A 21,344-nucleotide genomic window follows, 5' to 3' on the forward strand; every position below is an offset into this window, starting at 1 on the left:
TAGACACCCTCTCGAAAATTTAAACTAACAGCACAGTGCTTTACAATTTACACACTTTAAAAATATTTTCCACATTTGATTCTAATTAAAAGCCTGTGAGTTGGGAATTTTTATTATTCCTATTATGCAATTAAAAAGCAAGTAATTTATCCAAGATCACACAGTAATTAATTGGAACAATTTGAATTTAAATCAACTGTACTAAGTCTTGTGGTCTTTTTACTACCACAACACTGTGGACACCATGTAATTTTGTATTTACAGAAGTAACAAATTATGAATACATACTCTGTTCCATACTCATATACACATGTAAATATTTGTATATAGATAGACACACATATACTTATTTGATAGGCTGATGTTAATTTAATACCTATCCATGGGAAAGAGCAAGAATCACCAGGGGCAAGAACAGAGGGGGCGGTGGGAGGGTTCTGAAAAAGTAGCTACTCACACAGGCGTGAACAATGATGAGTGCCTCCCATGAAAAAGATCCAGATGTTTACAGAGGGAGGAGTGGAGAGGCATGGGCTTTTAAAATATTGATGCTGGGATGTTGAAGCTTTATACATGTTTTCCAAGGTAAATAGAACACTACAGCAGCCTGGCTGCCCTTTCTTTCCTCCCCGTGGATGACCAGGATTGATTTAGCTGATCGGTCTGCATGACTTCTCTCTGTTTTTCCACTTCCTGTATGTCTCTCCCAGTGCTGCATGCTTTGTGGCAGATGACCTTCTCAGAAAGAAAAATTATAGGGTGGATGTATTTTCATGGGTTTGGCTGATGTGCTAAAGTTTCACTGCTTATGGGTTAGATATCACTTCATAGTAAAATAGTTTATTTCCTCCATATTAATTTATATTTATATTCTCTAACTGCAGAAAAAAAGAATGTGAATTGTAAAAGTTGAAACTGTTTCTGGACCGTTGACTGGTTTTGCTGTTTCATGAGCACTTTCCTTTTACAGCATTATCGGACACTCAAGGGAATTTTCTTTTGAATGGGAATTTTGTTGTAAGTATGTCCAAAAGGGAAATCAACATACAAGGAGCTATTTTTGAATACAGTGGTTCAAACAACTCAGTTGAAAGGATTAATAGTACTGATCGACTGGAAGAAGAACTTGTTTTGCAGGTAAATTCTTAGTAGTTGTTACTAAGACAGTTTTAATCATATTAGTAAAATATGCTTAAGTAAGTACTTTGTATTTATTATTAAACACAAAGTGATGTCTTTTAAGAATATGTCTTTTATGAATTGATTGTGTGCCCCTTTGTATTTTTATTGAGGTTTTGTGTGTGGGTAATCTATACAACCCTGATGTACGTTATTCCTTCAATATCCCCGTGGAAGAGAAGAGTGATCTGTTCACATGGGACCCATACGGACCATGGCAAGACTGTACAAAAATGTGTCAAGGTACACTATGATTAAATAAAAGGGACATAAGTTCAGCTGTGGCATGCTGGTATAATTTGGGGTGCTCTTGAGTCTGGCTGCCTGTGGAACCCACATACTTATACCACACAGACTTACAAAGGTTTCCCGTCTTTGTTCTCTGTCTGCTTTTCTCCCCACTCATTCTGGGCTTCTTATGCTTAACAGCCTCCCTTATCTCTGCCCTTTTCAACGTTTTCCATCACAGCTCCTTTCCTGCTGCTGCTGCTGCTGCTAAGTCGCATCAGTCATGTCCGACTCTGTGCGACCTCATAGACGGCAGCAGCCCCCCGGGCTACCATGTCCTTAATCTCTTTCTCGCAGTTACAGAAAGGTTCCCTTACTGTGTCATTGTTTTCTAGTGAAACACTCACCTTCCTGTCCTTTTCCTTTCATCCACCTTCCCAGACACCCATCTCCTTCTTTTAGTGTGGTGGGGTCAACATTCTCTCATTCTCTTATTTCCCTTCTCTGACCACAGGGAAGTGTGTTTGTACTGATCGATGAATAACTGAAAGGAGCATGGGGGGAGATGAAAAAGCCGTGAAGTTATAGTAGAAAAGCAAATGAGGAGACTGGTATCTTTGGGCAATCTGTAATTATGAATACCTGGTTGTGTGATGCTATGTTTGTTTGAATCAGTAAATGTTTATCGACAGACTATTTTTTTTGGATTATTAGGACTCTGATTTTGCATTCAAATTTTAAAGTCTAGTGGATGAAACCGAAGAATGAGTCAATTTTCTTAATTTTAAACGGTAAAAGCCATGCCACAAGTATGCATCGAGGAGACCCCAGGAAAGATGGAATGAGCAGTTTGAGGAGGTGAAATGGGAAGATAGAAATTGGTGTAGAGTGGAAAAATAGTTCCCAGGGGCATTAGAGACAAGGTCTGGGAATTAGGGGAGCAGTGAGTCAGAGGAGAAGCAGCTCAGAACAGTACAGAAATGAGCTGAGAGAAGGTAGGTGGCCAGAGGCAGTAATCACAGAAGATGGGAACTTGAAGGGCATGTTAACAAACTGGCCTCAAGGTACCAAAGGAATGGTGGTATCCCATCTCCGAAAAAGGCACAGACTTGGTCCTGTGGTACTAGGACAGCAGTGCCTGGATGCTGGTGTGGAAACAGGCATTCCTGTTTGAACAGTGTCTCTGGGGAGGAAGACTGAAGTAGATGATGCCAGGCTGACTGGAGCAAACACTGCAAGTAGGAACAAAGCTTTGGTAACACAGAAGACGGAGGAATTCATTTGACAAAAAGAACCTGGATGTGCTTTATAGAAGAGCATATAGAAGTGATTTGGGTATCTGGGACCAGCAATCTAGCATAACTGGGTAAACTAGTTTGTGGCAGTAGATATGGGGAGCTAGAAGAAATCTAAATAAATAGTTGAATGAAGGAACATTCTAAAATGTGGGGGATGCACCAAATAAACACATAACAAGATCCAAAATGAAAGGCTGGAGAAGGCATTTTGAGATAGTTTGAGAGTCTGAACCAGGAAAGATCTCTGTCCTACAGAAGGAAAGGAGCTATTAATTCAATTGCCACAAAGTATATACTATGATTATAATTCCTTTTGTATGTGTGTAACTTTTGGGTTTCTCTAAAGTGAAGTTTCTTTATTTTTGTTTACTTGTTTCTCTGTGCACTGAAAATGATCAGGCTCCAAACATTTTGTGAACGCTATAAGTTTGGTGTTAATATTTTGGAGCTCTATATTCAGTGGATTGGTTTCAGCTTTCCTCTCCTTTTTCTTATCTGGTGCTCCCTTGGCCCTCTTCTCTCCTGCTCTAACTTGGACATGTTGCTTTTCAGGCCTGTTACACGGCTGTCATCACGTGCTTTCCCTTCTTTATCATCCTGTGAGGTCTCTTTAACTTTCTTCTGTGTTGGATTCCCTGTGTCCCAAATTCTGTGAATTCCTCTTTTTATTTCCCCCACTGAGGGTAACATATCTGTCAGAAATTTCCTGAGAAAGCAAGGCAGTTTTTTGAGACCTTTTCTGTCTGAAAATAGCATTATTCTGTTCTCACCCTTGACTGATAGCTTGGCTCATATAAAATTCTAAGATAGATTATTTTCCTTTAGAATGCTGAAAATCTTGTTTTCCAATTTCCAATGCTTGCATATGATACTTCCTGGTATGGAAATTTTGTGTCTCCCCTCCTAAATTCTGGGAGTGAGAAATGTCAGGACAATGTGTGTTGGCTTGGCTTTTCCTTTCATCTATTTTCCTGGTAATTAGGATGCCTTCCAAACTGGGAACACAGATTCTTTGATCTGAGAAGTTTTATGTATATCTTTGATAATTTCTTCACATTAAATTTTCTCTTCTATCTTTGTAAAACTTGTATTGTCTGGATATACAGCCTCCTGGTCTGATCTCTTATCTCGTAATTTCCTCCCCAAATGTACATTTTTTTTTTCTTAGTGTTTCTCATCAACAGCTTGCTTTTGTTTCGTGGATGCAATACCTGTGTCCTTGAGAGTATTAATTGTAGTCTTGGAACTTTCTTCTGCTCCCTGACATATGTGTTTCCTCTTAATTCTGTTTCTGCTTATTTAGGTCTCTTTTGTTTGAGTGTCTTTCCTAAATTGCCTACTGATCCTTTGATATTTGTTCATATTTAAGACTAAAATGCTAATTGAAAGTCCTGTGTGGGTTAAATAAGTCTTCTTATAGTTCTTTACTGTGTCTTTGGGGGAAAGGCTCAAATGTCGCTGTCATTTAATCTTTTTTCTTGAGCTAAAGAGTTTTCCAAGAAAGGAATTCTCCCATCATTCTGATGGCCAGTGAGGGGGCTGGAGAAACTGTAAAAATTGGCTTGGAGCCAGAGGGAAATGGAGGGTGAGCCCAGTGGGCCTGAATCGCATCATTTCAGTATGGAGACTTGTCCTGAGTCCCTCTGTTTCCAGCACAGTGCTTCCCAGCTTCCCTCAGCTGCTGTGTCTGTGCCCCCAAGTTCACCTGCTCTGGAGCTATGCCATCCAGTATGGTAGTTACTAGCCACATGTGGCTAGCCCACTGAAATATGGTACAAGTCTGAAATGCACAATGAATTCTGAAGACTTAGTATGAAAAAAGAATGTGAAATATATCATCAATAGTGTTTCATTGTGTGGAAATGATCCTATTTGGATATTTGTATCTTTTTTACTTTTTCATGTCACTACAAGACAATGTAAAATTACATGTCGTTCATATTGTTTGTATTAGATAGCGCTACTGTTGACTCTTAGGTAGAAGTCTGACTGTTCTTCATGAATGCTTTTCAATCACTTCTCCATTTTCTCAGGCCTATGCCTCACACATTCACCTCTTCAGAGGAACCTGGTGTTTTTGATTCCTGGGCTTTGCTTGGATTCTGTGGCATGAATGGTTTATTTCTTACTTTCTTCCTCCACAGGCTCAGGTTTCAGCTTCCTTGGCTCTGTTAAAATAGTAATTTCCATCATCTTTTCATATTTAAAATTTCCTTTTCCTGCCTAATGTTTCCTCTTTTATTCTTTGTGTTCTTTCAGGTTTTTGCCTTTTCAAAATTCTTTATAGTTATTTCAGATGGTATGCATGCAGAGATAAACATGCATGTTCACGTTTCACCAACTGAAAGTATACAGTTGAACTTGGAGAAAACAGAAGTTTGACCATGCCACTGACAGCTTGAACTTTTTCCTATCTCCTCATTGCAGAAAGTGCAAAGTTCAGTCTACTCTGGCCTCTCTGACTTCTCTAAGTTTCCTTCACTGTGGTTATGTACCATATAAACAACTGCTAAATCTCAATGACTTAGAACAACAAACATTTATTTCTTGCTTATACTGTGTGGTGGCTGCTAATTGGTTCTGACTCTTCTTCAGCTTGTTATCTGCATCCATGTCATTTTCAAACAAATTAATAGACTTTATTTTTTTAGAGGGGTTTTAGGTTTGGGTTCAATCCCTGGGTTGGGAAGGTCCCCTGGAGAAGGGAACAGCTACCCACTCCAGTATTCTTGCCTGGAGAATTCCATGGACAGAGGAGCCTGGCAGGCTGTAGTCCTTGGGGTCACAAATAGTTGGACACTACTAAGCGACTTTCACTTTCACACTAGGTTTATAGAAAAGTTGAGCAAAAACTACAAAAATTCTCATATTCTCTCTTCTTCCACAGCCCCTCCCCAGTTCCCCTATTATTACCATCTTGCATTCATGTGGCACATTTATTCCAGTTGGTCCATTGTTATCAACTGAAGTCTGACTATGCTGCCTTTCCATTCATGATTCCAGGCTGAAAGATCAGCCCCATCTGGAGAAGGCTGTTTTAGAAACAGAGAGAAAAGAGTTGGCAGAAGCAAGAAAAGACTTTCAGAGCTTCTGCTTGGAACTGGAATAGTCCCATTCCCTTCCAGGTGGTTGGCACAAACCTGCTGTCAATGGGCAGGGAAGTCTGCTTCTCCTCCAGGAAGTTATAGAAATGTTGTAGCAAGTAGAGATGTGTAATTTTGTTACAGCGGAAAGGCAAGCAAATAATGGGGAGCAGTAGCATACTGTATCGTATCAGCATGGACCCTGGCCACTCAGTTCTCCACTAGCAACCCTTCCATCCAGCTGTAATAAATTTCTTCCTACTTCATCCACTTGTCCCACCTTCCTTACGTCTCCTTACTCAGCAAACTCCTCAGTGGTTCAGGATTCAGCTTGCTTATTGTAGAAAGCCATTCCTGACTAGTTCAATACGCTAGCCTATTTGTATGCTATGTTGGAATTGTTTTTGCTTTCTTAGCTGCATCCTTCAAGCTGTTAGCAGAAGTAAATTTTTATGGAACATCTCCTTATGTGAGTTTTCCTTTAATTTTTAATTTTCATTTGACTTTGGCCAAGGTCTTCATAGAAGAAAAATTACTTGTGTACGTAAGAGTGATCATATGGTCATGTCTGATCAAAGCTGTGACCACTTACCACTTCCATTGCTGGTGACTGAAAGGTGCAATACAGACTGTGAACTAAGGTAAGTAAAAGAGAAATAATGTATAATGTAACCAGATAAAAATCAATAAGTGAGATAAGATATAAAGAATCTACTGCAGTGCCTAGTATAAGGTGAACATGTAATTAATGTCTGTCCTTTCCCATTCCCTTAAAAAACTTTAGACCTGCTAATTTATTGTGAAACTCAGCAATTGGTTTGAGATTTTTATTCATAGTATTTGCTGAATTTCAGTATAGAGACCTCAATATTTTGTGAAGAAATGGAAACAAATTTTTCTGTAAAATAAATACAGAAAAACTCTATAATCTGAAAAACTATGGTTTAAAGCTCTGAAACAAAACATTTAATAGCATGATCCTCTAATTCCCATTGAACTCACGTACCAATAAACTTTTAAAGTTTGAGGATTAGAGAATCAATAGATTGATTCATCTATATTATCAGCATTTTATCCATTAAACATTAAGTGACAAAATCCTAGATCATGGCAGGCAAGTTTTTTCTTCTAAAATTCTTGTCATTTGTTTTCTTGTGGTGGGTCTTACAGTGAAGCTAAGAGCAATAACCCCATCTAGCAGGTGACAGTCAGCATTCAGGGGTGGCCAGAATCTCCTTTACTTAGCAAGGATGAGAACTTTTATGTATTTGTGGTGTTGTTTGGAGACATATGGTGGGAGGCTAGTGGTAGAATGGCATGTATAAGTTGCATCCATTGCCTTGCAGTTGAGTGAAATGCAATGAAATCCTTGAGATGCTGTTCAGATGGATAGAAGCTCCATGAATTCTCTTCTTTGCCATACTGCTGTGCTCATACTGAGAGACTGCTATAGTGCAATTGGGATAATTTGGCTAACGCTGGCAGATTTTACCTGTGGGAAAAAAAAAAATGTTCTCTCTGAAAACATGTCCAGAAGTAGATTATATGAGTTCATGAGAAAATGTGATATGCTTTATAAAATAAAGACAAGTTTACCAACTTTTAAAGGCTTTTGATGTAATCATGTTCCCAGATGTTCTCTGATCCTCAGTCAAATAAAGATGTTGCATAGGGAGACACCACCTGATTATAGGTCAGATATATTTGGGTACAGTTTGAAATCTGCCACCAAGTAACCTCAATCTCAATCAATTGTTTTCAAAAGTCTAGGGAGAGGCTTGGGATGCCTAGGAAGAGAACCAAAATTTCCTTGGGGTTCCTCTACGGTGAGGCTTGGGGTTCCTCCAAATGCCTGGGTGTAGTGCTGGTTTCCTACCTCCAGCTTTTATGGATTTGGAGTAAATATTAAATCTTATTTAGAGAAAAGTAAAATTTCTGACAGAAGCCAAGCATATATACCATTTGAATGCACAGCATCACTGGGCTTCATTTTCTCATCTATATGATGAAAGTTTGGACTTTATGATCTCTAAGAAGTTTTCATCACTAAATCAATGATATATCAAATATTTTTATTGTGGCTTGTCCATAAATTCTAACATAATTTTTAAAATTGAATAATATGTGTGAGTTTTTCTGAATCCATGTTTTAAATTGTGTTCATCAGCATACCTCTTAAGCATAATGACATCATTTTTTGTAGGTGGCACATCATTGGCAAAAGTGAATGTTCAACCCTTTGCGGTCAAGGATACAAGTCACTGGACGTCCACTGTATGAAGTATTCCATTCATAAAGGACAAACTGTTCCAGTAGATGACCACTACTGTGGTGACCAACTTAAACCTCCAACCCGAGAACCCTGCCATGGTGATTGTGTCTTAACAAGGTGGCATTATTTAGAATGGTCTCAGGTACAAAGAAAAAAGTATAGCTTAAGAAAAGTTGCTCCTTTATTTTACGTCTAATTAAATATTTGTCACTTCAGAGTAGCGTTTTGTTAAAATTTTTATTTTGTGTCCATTTTTCACCACTTTTCTTTTTTTAATCAGTGTTCCAGGAGTTGTGGAGGAGGGGAGAGATCTCGAGAATCTTACTGTATAAATAACTTTGGCCACCGTCTTGCTGACAGAGAATGCCAGGAACTTCCCCGAGTGACGATAGAGAATTGCAATGAATTTTCCTGTCCTAGTTGGGCCACTAGTGAGTGGAGTGAGGTAACATTAAACACTTGAGGCTTAGAACTATTATAACATTGTACAGGAGATCTTTGTAATGGAAGGCTATGTAATTCAAAAAATATTTCCGTTTTCTTTATCATTTGGTAAATAACTGTATCATCAAGGTAGTAAAATTTAAAAATGGTTTGTCCTTAAGCTATTTACAGTGTCTGGCCAACAATGACATAATTGGTGTTTAATCTATAACCATTTTCATAGGGGGCTTTCCTGGTGGCTTCCCTGGTGGCTCAGATGGTAAGGAATCCACCTGCAATGTGGGAGACCTGGGTTCGATCCCTGGGCTGGGAAGATCCCCTGGAGAAGGGCATGGTAACCCACTCCAGTATTCTTGCCTGGACAGCCCCCGTGGACAGAGGAGCCTGGCAGGCTACAGTCCACGGGGTCACAAAGAGTCAGACACGACTGAGTGACTAAGTACATTTTCATGATGTGCACAGTAGGCTGAGATACATACTTGTTCTAAGGTCAATTTTGTACCTTTATTTCTGGAACAAGTAGGTGTTGCGCTGGGATTTGGGCAGCAGAAGTTTGGGGTGGCTGATTTTACCCCATGAATATCTCTGGTTTTTCTGAGGTGTGGAGGGAAAATGTCCTTAAGAAAGGTCTTTAACTGTCTTTGAATATACAAATTGATCATTACTTTTCTGGGGGTATTTGTGTTGACTAATACTGAAAGTAATGGTCAGTTATATTTTTCCAGTGTCTGGTTACCTGTGGAAAAGGAACAAAGCAACGGCAGGTGTGGTGTCAACTGAATGAAGATCACTTGAGTGATGGCTTCTGTGACCCAAGCAGCAAGCCTGAGTCTCAGAGACCCTGTGAGCTTCATGCATGTACTTCCTGGCAAGTAGGACCTTGGGGTTCTGTGAGTATATGACAGTATATGGATTTCTGCTCTAATCCGTCATTACAGAATAGCACAGAATTGTACTATATTCAGTCTTTTAGTGGCTGCATCTAATTTTGGGGTGGCTTTTGGAGAAAGATTCCTGAAATGTAAATTCGTACCTGTACAATTTTTTCAGTACTGCTAATTTTGCTGTGGTAAATATTCTAGCTTTGACTTTTAACTCACTTTTGTTAACCACAATACTACAAATTTCTGTATTCAGTATCCTGCCATAAACCATAATAGAAAAGAATATGAAAAAATATATATATATGAATCACTTTGCTAGACACCAGAAATTAACATAACATTGTTAGATCAACTGTACTTCAAAAAACAATTTATGCTTTCATCAACTTTATGTAAACTATAAGCATTTTCACATTTGGTGCCTAAATTATTCTCTCTAATGTATTTAGAGTAGGCGTTGTTGGGAAGTTTTGCCAAAAGGTGGCTAGGAGATAATCTGATGGATGAGTTGTGGGCAGTTTAGTATTCTGTGCAGATTGCCACACTTGCCAGGAAACCTGCTCTCATCTGCCCTTTAACTCTGTCCTGTTCTTTTCTTTCTTTATCTCTTCAAAATTTACTTAGTATATTAAGTGACATGCATACTCCAGGTGAATTTTGAAAAGTATTTAGTTTCCCTAAACTGTATTGACTCTGCCACCAAAATATGAAGCTTCTATTGATAGTTTTACATGATAACTTTTTCAGTTCAGTCAGTTCAGTCACTCAGTCGTGTCCGACTCTTTGTGACCCCATGAGCTGCAGCATGCCAGGCTTCCCTGTCCATCACCGACTCCTGGAGTTTACTCAAACTCAAGTCCATTGAGTCAGTGATGCCATCCAACCATCTCATCCTCTGTCGTCCCCTTTTCCTCCTGCCCTCAATCTTTCTCAGCATCAATTCAGTTCAGTTGAGTAGCTCAGTCATGTCTGACTCTTTGCGACTCCATGAACCGCAGCACGCCAGGCCTCTCTGTCCATCGCCAACTCCCTGAGTCCACCCAAACCAATGTCTATTGAGTCGATGATGCCATCCAACCATCTCATCCTCTGTTGTCCCCTTCTCCTCCTGCCCTCAATCTTTCCCAGGATCAGGGTCTTTTCCAATGAGTCAGCTCTTCGCATCAGGTGGCCAAAGTATTGGAGTTTCAGCTTCAACATCAGTCCTTCCAGTGAACACCTAGGGCTGATGTCCTTTAGGATGGACTGGTTGGATCTCCTTGCAGTCTAAAAGAATCTCAAGAGACTTCTCCAACACCAAAGTTCAAAAGCATCAATTCTTCAATGCTCAGCTTTCTTTATAGTCCAAATCTCACATCCATACATGACCACTGGGAAAACCATAGCCTTGACTAGACAGATCTTTGTTGGAAAAGTAATGTCTCTGCTTTTAAATATGCTGTCTAGGTTGGTCATAACTTTCCTTCCAAGGTGTAAGCGTCTTTTAATTTCATGGCTACAATCACCATCTGCAGTGATCTTGGAGTCCAGAAAAATAAAGTCAGCCACTGTTTCCACTGTTTCCCCATCTATTTTTCATGAAGTGATGGGACCAGATGCCATGATCTTAGTTTTCTGAATGTTGAGTTTTAAGCCAACTTTTTCACTCTCCTCTTTCACTTTCATCATGAGGCTCTTTAGTTCTTCTTCACTTTCTGCCATAAGGGTGGTGTCATCTGCATATCTGAGGTTATTGATATTTCTCCCGGCAATCTTGATTCCAGCTTGTGCTTCCTCCAGCCCAGCGTTTCTCATGATGTACTCTGCATATAAGTTAAATAAGCATGGTGACAATATACAGCCTTGACGTACCCCTTTTCCTATTTGAAACCAGTCTGTTGTTCCATGTCCAGTTCTAACTGTTGAATCCTGACCTGCATACAGGTTTCTCAGGAGGCAGGTCAGGTGGTCTGGTATCCCCATCTCTTGCAGAATTTTCCACAGTTTATTGTGATCCACACAGTCAAAGCCTTTGGCATAGTCGATAAAGCAGAAATAGATGTTTTTCTGGAACTCTCTTCCTTTTTTGATGATCCAGCGCATTTTGGCAATTTGATCTCTGGTTCCTCTGCCTTTTCTAAAACCAGCTTGAACATCTGAAAGTTCACGGTTCATGTATTGCTGAAGCCTGGCTTGGAGAATCTTAAGCATTACTTTACTAGCGTGTGAGATGAGTGCAATTGTGCGGTAGTTTGAGCACTCTTTGGCATTGCCTTTCTTTGGGATTGGAATGAAAACTGACCTTTTCCCGTCCTGTGGCCATGGCTGAGTTTTCCATATTTGCTGGCATATTGAGTGCAGCACTTTCACAGCGTCATCTTTCAGGATTTGAAATAGCTCAACTGGAATTCCATCACCTCCACTAGCTTTGTTTGTAGTGATGCTTCCTAAGGCCCACTGGAACTCTGTTGCTTTTTTGATGATCCAGCGGATGTTGGCAGTTTGATCTCTGATTCCTCTGCCTTTTCTAAAACCAACTTGAACATCTGGAAGTTCATGGTTCACGTATTGCTGAAACCTGGCTTGGAGAATTTTGAGCATTACTATACTAGCATGTGAGATGAGTGCAATTGTGCAATTGAGCATTCTTTGGCATTGCCTGTTTTATTAGTATCTGTATAAATTTGAATAAAGATGTATGTTGATTCAATTTACTCGTTTTAAGTCTAGAATCTGGAATAAAGGACTAATAAAAATATCTACCGAAAATAGATTCTTAACTGTGTACATTTTAAGAAAATTAAGTTTATGTAATGTATGAGCAATGATGTTCGGTATCTGCTTATATTGTTCCAGTGCACAGCCACGTGTGGACAGGGGTACCAGATGCGTGCTGTGAAATGTGTCAATGAGCTACTTAGTGCAGTGCTAGATGACAGACTGTGCCATGGAGCTAGTCGCCCAAGTGACAGGCAGGTAAACGACACCTCTCCATGGATTATAAACCAAAATGTTTGATACAGGAAGATTATTGAAGTTAAAATTATTACCATATGTATTTTTCCACTTAAACACATATGCCTTAAAAATGTATGTAGGCATCAGAGAATTTATTGTTCTTGGTTTTGCCAGCTTTATTGATGGATTTGTTTTTACTCTTTATCTGATATTGGATCACTCATTTAAGTTATGTTTCCATCCTTTGAACTACAGAAGGATGATGCATTATTATGAGTATAATGAACTTCTCAAGGGTGTCGTATTGCTTAAGGTGGTGATCTGTGTTCATTCAGAAGGTTTCAGCTCAGTGATATTTTTGAAAGGCCATTTCTCTTTTCTTTTTAAATCATCAGGCAGAATGATCCAAACTTTAGCCTTCAGAGTCATACTATCCAATTCTAGCCCTTGATAGTACTTTGTACTTTTGGAAAATAAAAATCTTTACATCGCTAATTTGTAGTTTGCTATGCAGCTGTTCTTGACTTACATAATTGAAAGAAGAAATGAAGTATAGGATTTAGTATCAATCAGACTGTTTAATTCATTAATGTTTTATGAGGTCCATTTTTCTTTTGAACAGGATTGTATTGTTGCACCTTGCCCAGCTATCCCTAAAATTGGGGCCACTTCCTTGCCAGCTGTTCCCATGAGAAAGATAGCACAATGGCGATATGGTTCTTGGACCCCGGTAAGTGAATTTCTTTAAGACAGACAGTATTTCTACTATGGAGGCTTTCAGGCATCCACAAGATAGTTGCTCCAGATTTGCCAAATTAATATATGCATTCATTCTCAGGTATTTTGATGGAGATGGTGTTGAAAGAGCATAGGGTTTAGAATTAGGTAATTTAATGACTAAATCCTGTTCTGTCTTTCAAGAGCTCTGTTTCTGTGGGCAAGAATTTAAGTTTTCTAGGTCTGTTTTCTAATCCTACCAAATGAGGATGATAATATTTATGTCACAGGTTGTTATGAGAAACAGATGTGATATTATACTTTTATTAGATTTGGAATATACACTTTCTTTAGTCTTATATGAAAGATATATTTTTAAGTTTCATATATTCTCTGAATATTTTAATTATGAGATCCTATCTTTGCTATTACCTAGGTCTTTCAGAATTGTCTTACATGTTATCTTAAGATTCTCTTATCTATAATCTTTTCTGTTTCTTTAATTTTGACAAATAGCTAATCACTATTCTGAAAAGTTGAGTGTTTTGTTTTATTATAACAAGCATCTGATTTGTGAAGTTTATTTTTTAAACTCAATGGAATACTCACTGCCCTGTTTTTGACTCAGAAGTGATGCCAGGTGATAATATTTATAAATTAAATCTTTTCAAGAATCTTGAGGTTTAGAAATCTGAACAACAACCATGTGTAAGGGATGCATGAGTGTCTTGTATAATACTTTGGTATGATTCAATTTTTCAGTGCTCTGTGTCTTGTGGAAGAGGAAATCAAGCCCGCTATGTAAGTTGTCGTGATGCTCATGATGGAATAGCAGATGAATCATTTTGTGCCCACTTACCCCGACCAGCTGAAATAGCTGTCTGTTTTAGCCCTTGTGGAGAGTGGCAAACAGGGAATTGGTCACCTGTAAGTACTTTTATGCAAAAAAAAGTGAAATGAGAAATTTAAATATAATATTTGAAATTTGAGGTAATGCAGTTTATTGGCTAAATTTGTGATCAGTGTTCAGCTTCCTGTGGCCGTGGAAAAATCACTCGACAAGTTTTATGCATCAACTATCATCAGCCAGTTAATGAGAATTACTGTGACCCTGAAGTCCGCCCTGTGATAGAACAAGAATGTAATCTGGCAGCCTGCCCTCTCACGTACAGCCACTTTCCGAGTTCCTCTGAGCAGCCAAGCCATTTTCCAGGCAGGAATTTTCCATTAACTCACAAACCAGAAGATAATCAAAATCAGGGGGTCCATCCATCAATCAGAGGAAACCAGTGGAGAACAGGACCATGGGGATCAGTAAGCCCTCTTTATTGAGTTATACTAATTCTGTAATTTTGTTATGTTATATGGCCTTTTAACAGATCTGTACATAATGACATCAGATGCTTTTATGCTAATTATTTCTGAAGATCAGTAGTTTAAATCTTAAAAAGATTAAGCAATTTTTGATGCAGATTGCAAATCTCTAGAGTTCTAATTGAATTATACACTAATGTGATATTATGATTACAGAGGAATCCATTTGAAAAAAATCTTAAGAGTCCATTATAGTAAAAATGAAATCTTTTAAGTGTTAAGATTACCAATGTCTATGAAGAAAAAAATCAAACCCAGAAATTACTATGCTAACAGTACAGTAAGCTAGTGTAAAACCATGATTACTTTGTACAAAAGGTACAATTGTGGTTCGTATTTTGTATGAGATTAATGATACCAAGTAAAGAAAAACAATGTGAAAGTTGGGAAACTTAGCATTATCTTTTGTTTTTTTTTCCCTTCCTAGTGAGACCTGAAAACTTGAATTCTGTTTTACTTAATGCCTAGGACAAGGGTGAATTTTTTATGGCAAACTTTAAAGCTTTACCTTCCTATCAATAAATTTTAATGAAACCCCTAGTAATACCCAGGTTTTTTTGACAGATATTCTTTATTCAAGTTATGATTCCAAAGAGGGGGGGTTAATTTGGAGAGCTTGAAGTTGAGTCAAAGAAGTGTTTTCCTTTTGTTTTAGTGTCTTATAATGTAATTTTGTGACATGGAATCTTCAGTTGGTGTGTTCCTGTGTTCCACCCTTTCCAGTGCTCTAGCAGTTGTGCTGGAGGTGCGCAACGTAGAGTTGTGGTCTGCCAGGATGAGAACGGACAAAGTGCCAGTTACTGCGATGCAGCGTCCAAACCCCCAGAGTCAAAGCGCTGTGATTCAGGACCTTGTCCACAGTGGAACTATGGAAGCTGGGGAGAAGTAAGTCCTACTCTCTGCTAAACTTGTGGAAATTATGACATCCCCTAAGACCGAAAGTTAAGCGCTTCATACCCTTACTGTTGAATAATCTTACTTCACTATACGAGACAGAATTTTTAAAAACTGAGTCAGTAAAACTACAATCTTTTAATAGACATTGTGTCATGGTATAAATCACTCATTTATGATAGGAAATATATACTCCAGATTTTTGACAGAATCCTATGTGCTAGCCAGTAGGTGACTTCCTAATACCTCTCTAAAACTAGTATATTATTGTTTTAATTTCTTAGAAAATTAGAGTGATATAAAGACAGAAAAATAGAGTGATATGTAGGCCATATTAATATCCTATTATGGAACCATTCATTTGATGAATCTAAAATGAATAGCTATCAATTATTGAGCATTTTCTTCATGTCCTGACCTTCTTTTAGGCACTGGGATTATAAGGATAATTTTTAAAATGGTTGTAATGAATACTAATTCAACCTATATTATGCATGAGAAAGAAGAAACACATACATTGGCTTTGGATAAATAAAACAAGCCACCTAATTTAATTAGTCAAATATTTGTGTTTAATGACTTTTTAAAAATTAGTTCATTTATTTTTGATTGTACTGATTCTCTGTTGCTGCACTCCAGTTTTCCTTAGTTGCAGCAAACTGGGGCTCCTCTTTATTGCACTACTTGGACTTCTTACTGCAGTGGCTTCCCTTGTTGCAGAGCACAGGCTCTAGGCACATGGGCTTCAGTAGCTGGCAATACGCAAGCTCAGTAGTTGCGGCTCACAGGCTGTAGAGCTCAGGCTCAGTAGTTGTGATGCACAGGCTTAGTTGCTCTGCAGTATGTGGAATCTTCCCGGACCAGGGATCAAACCCCTCTCCCCTGTATTGGCAGGAGGTGTCCTATCCCCTGCACCACCAGGGAAGTCCCTTGTTTAATGATTTTCAGTACCTATTTTCTCTCCATAGGGCATTTGGAAATCATTGTTTAAAGATACACTTCTGATCAGGTGCTAATAAATATAAAGTATGTCTTTAAAATATACTTTTACTATTTTCCAAAATGAAAGTAACTGTTTCAGTTGTGAGTTAATTCTTGTGAAAATTCAAATAATTTGAAAAATTGTGAAAAGATATGAACTTTTAATATTTGATACATTTCCTGCCAGACTTTAGTTCTGTGTGGGTTTCAGAAAGAGGTTCATTAATTATACATGTTGCTTTGCCACCTGCTGTTCTCATGTAATAGATATACTGAACACCTTCTATCTTTATAAATTTAGATTTCCCTTCATGGATACATAGTCATCTTTTGATAGGATACCATACATTATGTAGTTATTACCTACTACAGTACTAATTTTCAAAATTTTGTCTTTTTTAAAAAAAGGATGGAACTGAAACTTTGATTTATTTTTGAAGAAATGTTGAGAGTTATGAAGAAAGGATAAATTTAAGCTTTAGCGGTTCTGATTATGTATTCATCACTGAATAAACCAACATAATATTCTCTTTGAAGCTACATAGTTTTTATCTTCCTTCTTATTTTTAGTGTACACAAACGTGTGGAGGAGGAATAAAATCAAGATTTGTAATATGTCAGTTTCCCAATGGCCAGCTGTCACAAGAGCAAAACTGTGAAATGTTGAACAAGCCACCTAGTGTGGTACAGTGCCATGTACATGCTTGCCCTGATGACGTATCGTGGCATCGGGGACCATGGAAATCGGTACGATAGTACTCTTATTTTTATCCTTCTGTTTTGTTTTATTCTGTCCCTTTTACTTTACTTTTCTCTCTTTATAAATTGTGATGCGCACATTTTATCTTCCAATTTTGTTTTTCAAGCAGACCATTGGCTATCTTGGCTTGTGTCATTAAGCTTGATAGTTTGAAACAGAATTCATTCAAGTACTGTAATACGTACATATATATATAATAGTTTTATATGTATTTATTTTTTATAAGTGAATTTTGAACCATAGCACTAATCTAATGGAAGTGGTTTTCTCCAGTACACTTTTGGCTTGCCACAAATTAATTGAAAATGTTTTACTATTTACATTTGTACATAATGTTAACATTGTGCTTGTAACAATGGCAAGTTAAGGCTGTGTCTTGTTTGAGTGTATAACTGTTTGTGGCTTTTGTCTGTCAATGTCTAGTAACTGATCTAAAAGCAAATAACATTTTTATCATTGTTAAACTTTAGTATTTTTTTGGAAATGTGAAAATATTGTATTAAAAAAGAGAAATTTACTTACCAAAGTAAATTAATTGTTTACAATTTGTTACATACATCATGAAAAAGTATGATTTATTAGTAATTTATATGAATGTTCATATCTTCCACTGTGTGGAGTTACTGTGTTTTGGGATGTTTTAATTTTTTATTTTTTGAAGCCATAGACAAAAATTCATAAATATTCATGAATGATTAATTTCTTCTAGTATTTTTCAACTACCCAGGCTTTGAAGAATAATTAATATATAAATATATTGAAACTAGCATTTTGGTCAATTTTGATATTTTAAATCACAAACAACCAAGTATACTTCTTTCAGGTGATAAAATGATTGGAGTCTATAATCTATTTATAATTAAGATGATAAAGTTAAACAGTTCTTTATTTGGAAAATAATTAACTCTGATTTTATATCCAAATCTGATGTATGCACTTGTTTTGCTTCACCCAGGTCAAAGTTTTACAGTGGAATGTAAACCTGTTTCAATTCATGCTATTTGAAGCATAGGTCAAGTTCTAGTTCAGACTAAATTCATCTTTTTAATCACTATGACTGATACAAAACAGCAGAGCATTTTAACTTTATGGGAAGATCTTAAATTGCTGCATTAGAATTAGAGAGCCATAACTTTTTGGGAACTAACAAAAGCATTTTGCTATGGAAAGCATTCACATATGTACTTAAAATGTTCACTGACCATCTGCTATATCCTAGGGACTATACTGTCGAGATAATATAAAGACATATTTGTTACCCTATGGAGTTTACAATCTAATTGGAGAGATTTGAAGTCCTATAGATTTTTTTTTGTTAGTCATTTTGGTTGGAAATTCACTTTCTCTGTACTATCTCTGTTACATTTTCTTTTGTTTTATTGGTTTAATTATAAGCCTAGTCATTAATAAGACTTAATCCATAGATTGCCTTCTTGGAGTTTGCCTCAATTAGGACAGCAGACATACAGATTTTATTTTCCTGATTCATTCATGAATTCATTCATTCACAAAGCATTAAACATTTACTTATGGCTTCTGCTTTGTGCTATATATTGAAGTTCCTAAAATTAAATGGTTTGAATCAGATCTTCTATATCATGGATCAGCAAATTATCAAACCCGGCCCATTGTCTATTTTTATAAATAACTTTTATTGGAACACAGTCATGCACATTTTTTATGTATTATCTATAGCTGCTTTTGAGACTTTCTTAGACTTAATAGAGACTTTCTTTTACAGTAGAGACTGGCCCTCAAAGCCTGAGATATTTACTATTTGGTCTTTCTGGGGAAAGTTTGTTGATTCTTGTTCTATTTAATAAACATCATGAAACTTTTAAAATTTGACATACCTAAATACCTAAATTTATAGCATATTGGAATTGCAAATATTCATTTGTGGTCAGTTTTAGATTTTTTGACCCTTTGTTTAATATTTTCAAATATTTTAAGGTTTATCAATCTTTTCCACATATTCACTATAGTATTTACATAATTTTGCCCCAGCTTTATTGAGATATGTAGTCATATTGTATAAATTTAAAGTGTACAACCTCACACAATTTTGATTGTGTTGGAATGCATCAAATGCTATATTCCAGTAATTTGTATCATGATATTTTTTGGTATGTCATAAGTGAAAAACCCAAATATTCACTAATGACCCTTTGCAGAGATAACTTTGTCAACCTCACAAAAATAAGTGACCAAGAAAACAATAATTTCAAATTACAAAATAGTAGAACACAAGTATATAATTCTTCATTGTTTATTACATGTCTGTTCCACAAAGGAGTTCATTGATTAATTCAGTCTTTGCACTAGTAAAGAACTGTAAATTTTTTGATAAATTGAAGATAATTTAAAAATTACAATGATTTTATTTATTAACTTTTAATAAAGTAAATATATATCATTAAAGTTCCTGGATTTCTTATTATATGAAGAATTTTAATCCTTAAATTAGCCTTTTATATTAAAAGGGTTCAAGGGAGCTGAAGTTTTATTGTTAAAACCAGTTATAACCTTTTAATTTACCTCTTTCATATTAGCCAGATTTCCTCTTATTAACATATCAGGTTAATATTCTTTAATGGATAACTTTAATTTCAGAAGATCCTATTTACTAGGTTAGAAAAGTAAGAAAATGTGTGTATATGTATATAAGTATACATATATGAATGACATGAAATCTTAAACACTTTTCATTTTAAAGCAAAATTAAAATATCAAGTGCTAAATAATTAAAATGTAGCTAGGAATAAAGTTGTAAATATACATTTAAATTTTCTCCTTGTTGGAAACTTTGCATTGTAATAATTTATAAGCATGATTAAAGAAAGAAAGAAATATTAACATATATCTGTTAATGACTGCATTTTTGTGACTAGTCAATGTGAAGTGATTGTATTTTAACCCTTGCTTATTAATGATGTGTTGTTGGCCTTGTGCTTTTCTTAATTCACATGTATGTTGTATTTTTATTCCTCGAACCAATACTTAAAATGTTTTAAGTCACTGAACTGATTCTGTATTGTAAAGAATGCCTCTTTTCTTTTGATGGTTTTTTCAAATAACAAATTGTTAATTTTTCTATTAAACATTTAATTGTTGAATAGTATATGTTTTCATAATTTTACTGAGTATGTATGTAAGCTACTGCTATTTTTATATAATACTATTAGAAACTAACATTGGTTTTTAAAAATAAAATTTATTGTTTAGCTATCAATTTTTAAATACTAGGAATTTTAATATTCATATATTATAAATAATAAATAAAAATTGATGGTGTAAGCAAACTTACTTAGTAAATTAATAGATGTACTCATGCCCAGGATAGTCTTTAAAAGGTGAGTAAAATTTTTATTTTTCTTTTATAAAGTGAGGGGCCCTAATTGTAACCTAAACTATTTTAGTAAATGCTCTTTAAATAAATTTATATTAATTTCTCTATATTCCCTCATGGGCCTCATTTAAGTGCCTCATTTTCCTAGAATGTTTTCATCCTGTATATAAAATCAGTTTATATTTGGTAAGAAAATAATGTGCATTCCATTGTTTTCTGGAGTTAATGATGATCCAACAGAAGTAAAGAAAATAATTTTTTCATTTAAGATTGTTTTTTCTTCTAAAACTGAGACAATATTTTTTAAAAAGATGAAAGCTTGTTACTTGAACCCTCTTAATCCTAGTGCTTTTCCCAAAGCATTTCTTTTTTAAAATAGTACCCTCCTGTAGCATTGTGTTAAAACATATATATGTATACGTGTGTATGACTAAATTTCTATTAAGATACAATGGAATGCGCCAAATAAAAACACTTTCAGAAATGAGCATGGGGTAGCTGCACACACCAAGTAAATTTGCAGTTTGTCAATTTAACAGTTTTGTGTAACAAAAGAACATTGAGGGTCTGAGCAGAGGGGTTGGGCTCCCACTTAAGGTAGAATGCACTCAAGGAACTTGTTACTGCCTCCATTGCTCCTAAGTCCAGCAGCAGCCAGAGGAACAAGGTAATGTGTGGGGAAATGGTTTCAAGAAGCTGTCAATTCTTTGTAAAGAGGAGTGTTCAGTAAAACTATAGTAATTGGTTATTTTCTTAAATTTGGAAAAGACACACGTAAGTATAGCAAAGGGCTGGAAATCTACTTCATTACCAATTTATCATGGAAATCTACTGAAATAACGTTTCTATTTGTTATACTGCCACACTGTTCTATGGTACATTCAGTAGCTCCCCCAAATTCTGAGCATTCCCTACATGTCATAGGCATTATGTTAGTCACTAGA

The 21,344-nt window shown here is 36.3% G+C and overlaps 1 protein-coding gene across 1 annotated transcript in view; it reads left to right on the forward strand.

The window, feature by feature from the left end:
- ADAMTS20 (ADAM metallopeptidase with thrombospondin type 1 motif 20) overlaps nucleotides 1–21,344 on the forward strand; it is a 195,783-nt gene that overhangs the window by 97,151 nt on the left and 77,288 nt on the right. Inside the window, exons 17-28 of the mRNA XM_081593614.1 lie at nucleotides 971–1,137; nucleotides 1,293–1,422; nucleotides 6,303–6,429; nucleotides 7,992–8,202; nucleotides 8,341–8,505; nucleotides 9,230–9,394; nucleotides 12,224–12,343; nucleotides 12,948–13,055; nucleotides 13,805–13,969; nucleotides 14,066–14,356; nucleotides 15,140–15,301; nucleotides 16,862–17,038. Coding sequence (XP_081449740.1) covers nucleotides 971–1,137; nucleotides 1,293–1,422; nucleotides 6,303–6,429; nucleotides 7,992–8,202; nucleotides 8,341–8,505; nucleotides 9,230–9,394; nucleotides 12,224–12,343; nucleotides 12,948–13,055; nucleotides 13,805–13,969; nucleotides 14,066–14,356; nucleotides 15,140–15,301; nucleotides 16,862–17,038 — 1,988 coding nt within the window. The remainder of the gene's footprint in view (nucleotides 1–970; nucleotides 1,138–1,292; nucleotides 1,423–6,302; nucleotides 6,430–7,991; nucleotides 8,203–8,340; nucleotides 8,506–9,229; nucleotides 9,395–12,223; nucleotides 12,344–12,947; nucleotides 13,056–13,804; nucleotides 13,970–14,065; nucleotides 14,357–15,139; nucleotides 15,302–16,861; nucleotides 17,039–21,344) is intronic.

Source organism: Giraffa tippelskirchi, chromosome 4 (genome assembly GCF_054371585.1).
Source record: "Giraffa tippelskirchi isolate mGirTip1 chromosome 4, T2T-mGirTip1v1.2.pri, whole genome shotgun sequence".
NCBI classification, from domain to species: domain Eukaryota; kingdom Metazoa; phylum Chordata; class Mammalia; order Artiodactyla; family Giraffidae; genus Giraffa; species Giraffa tippelskirchi.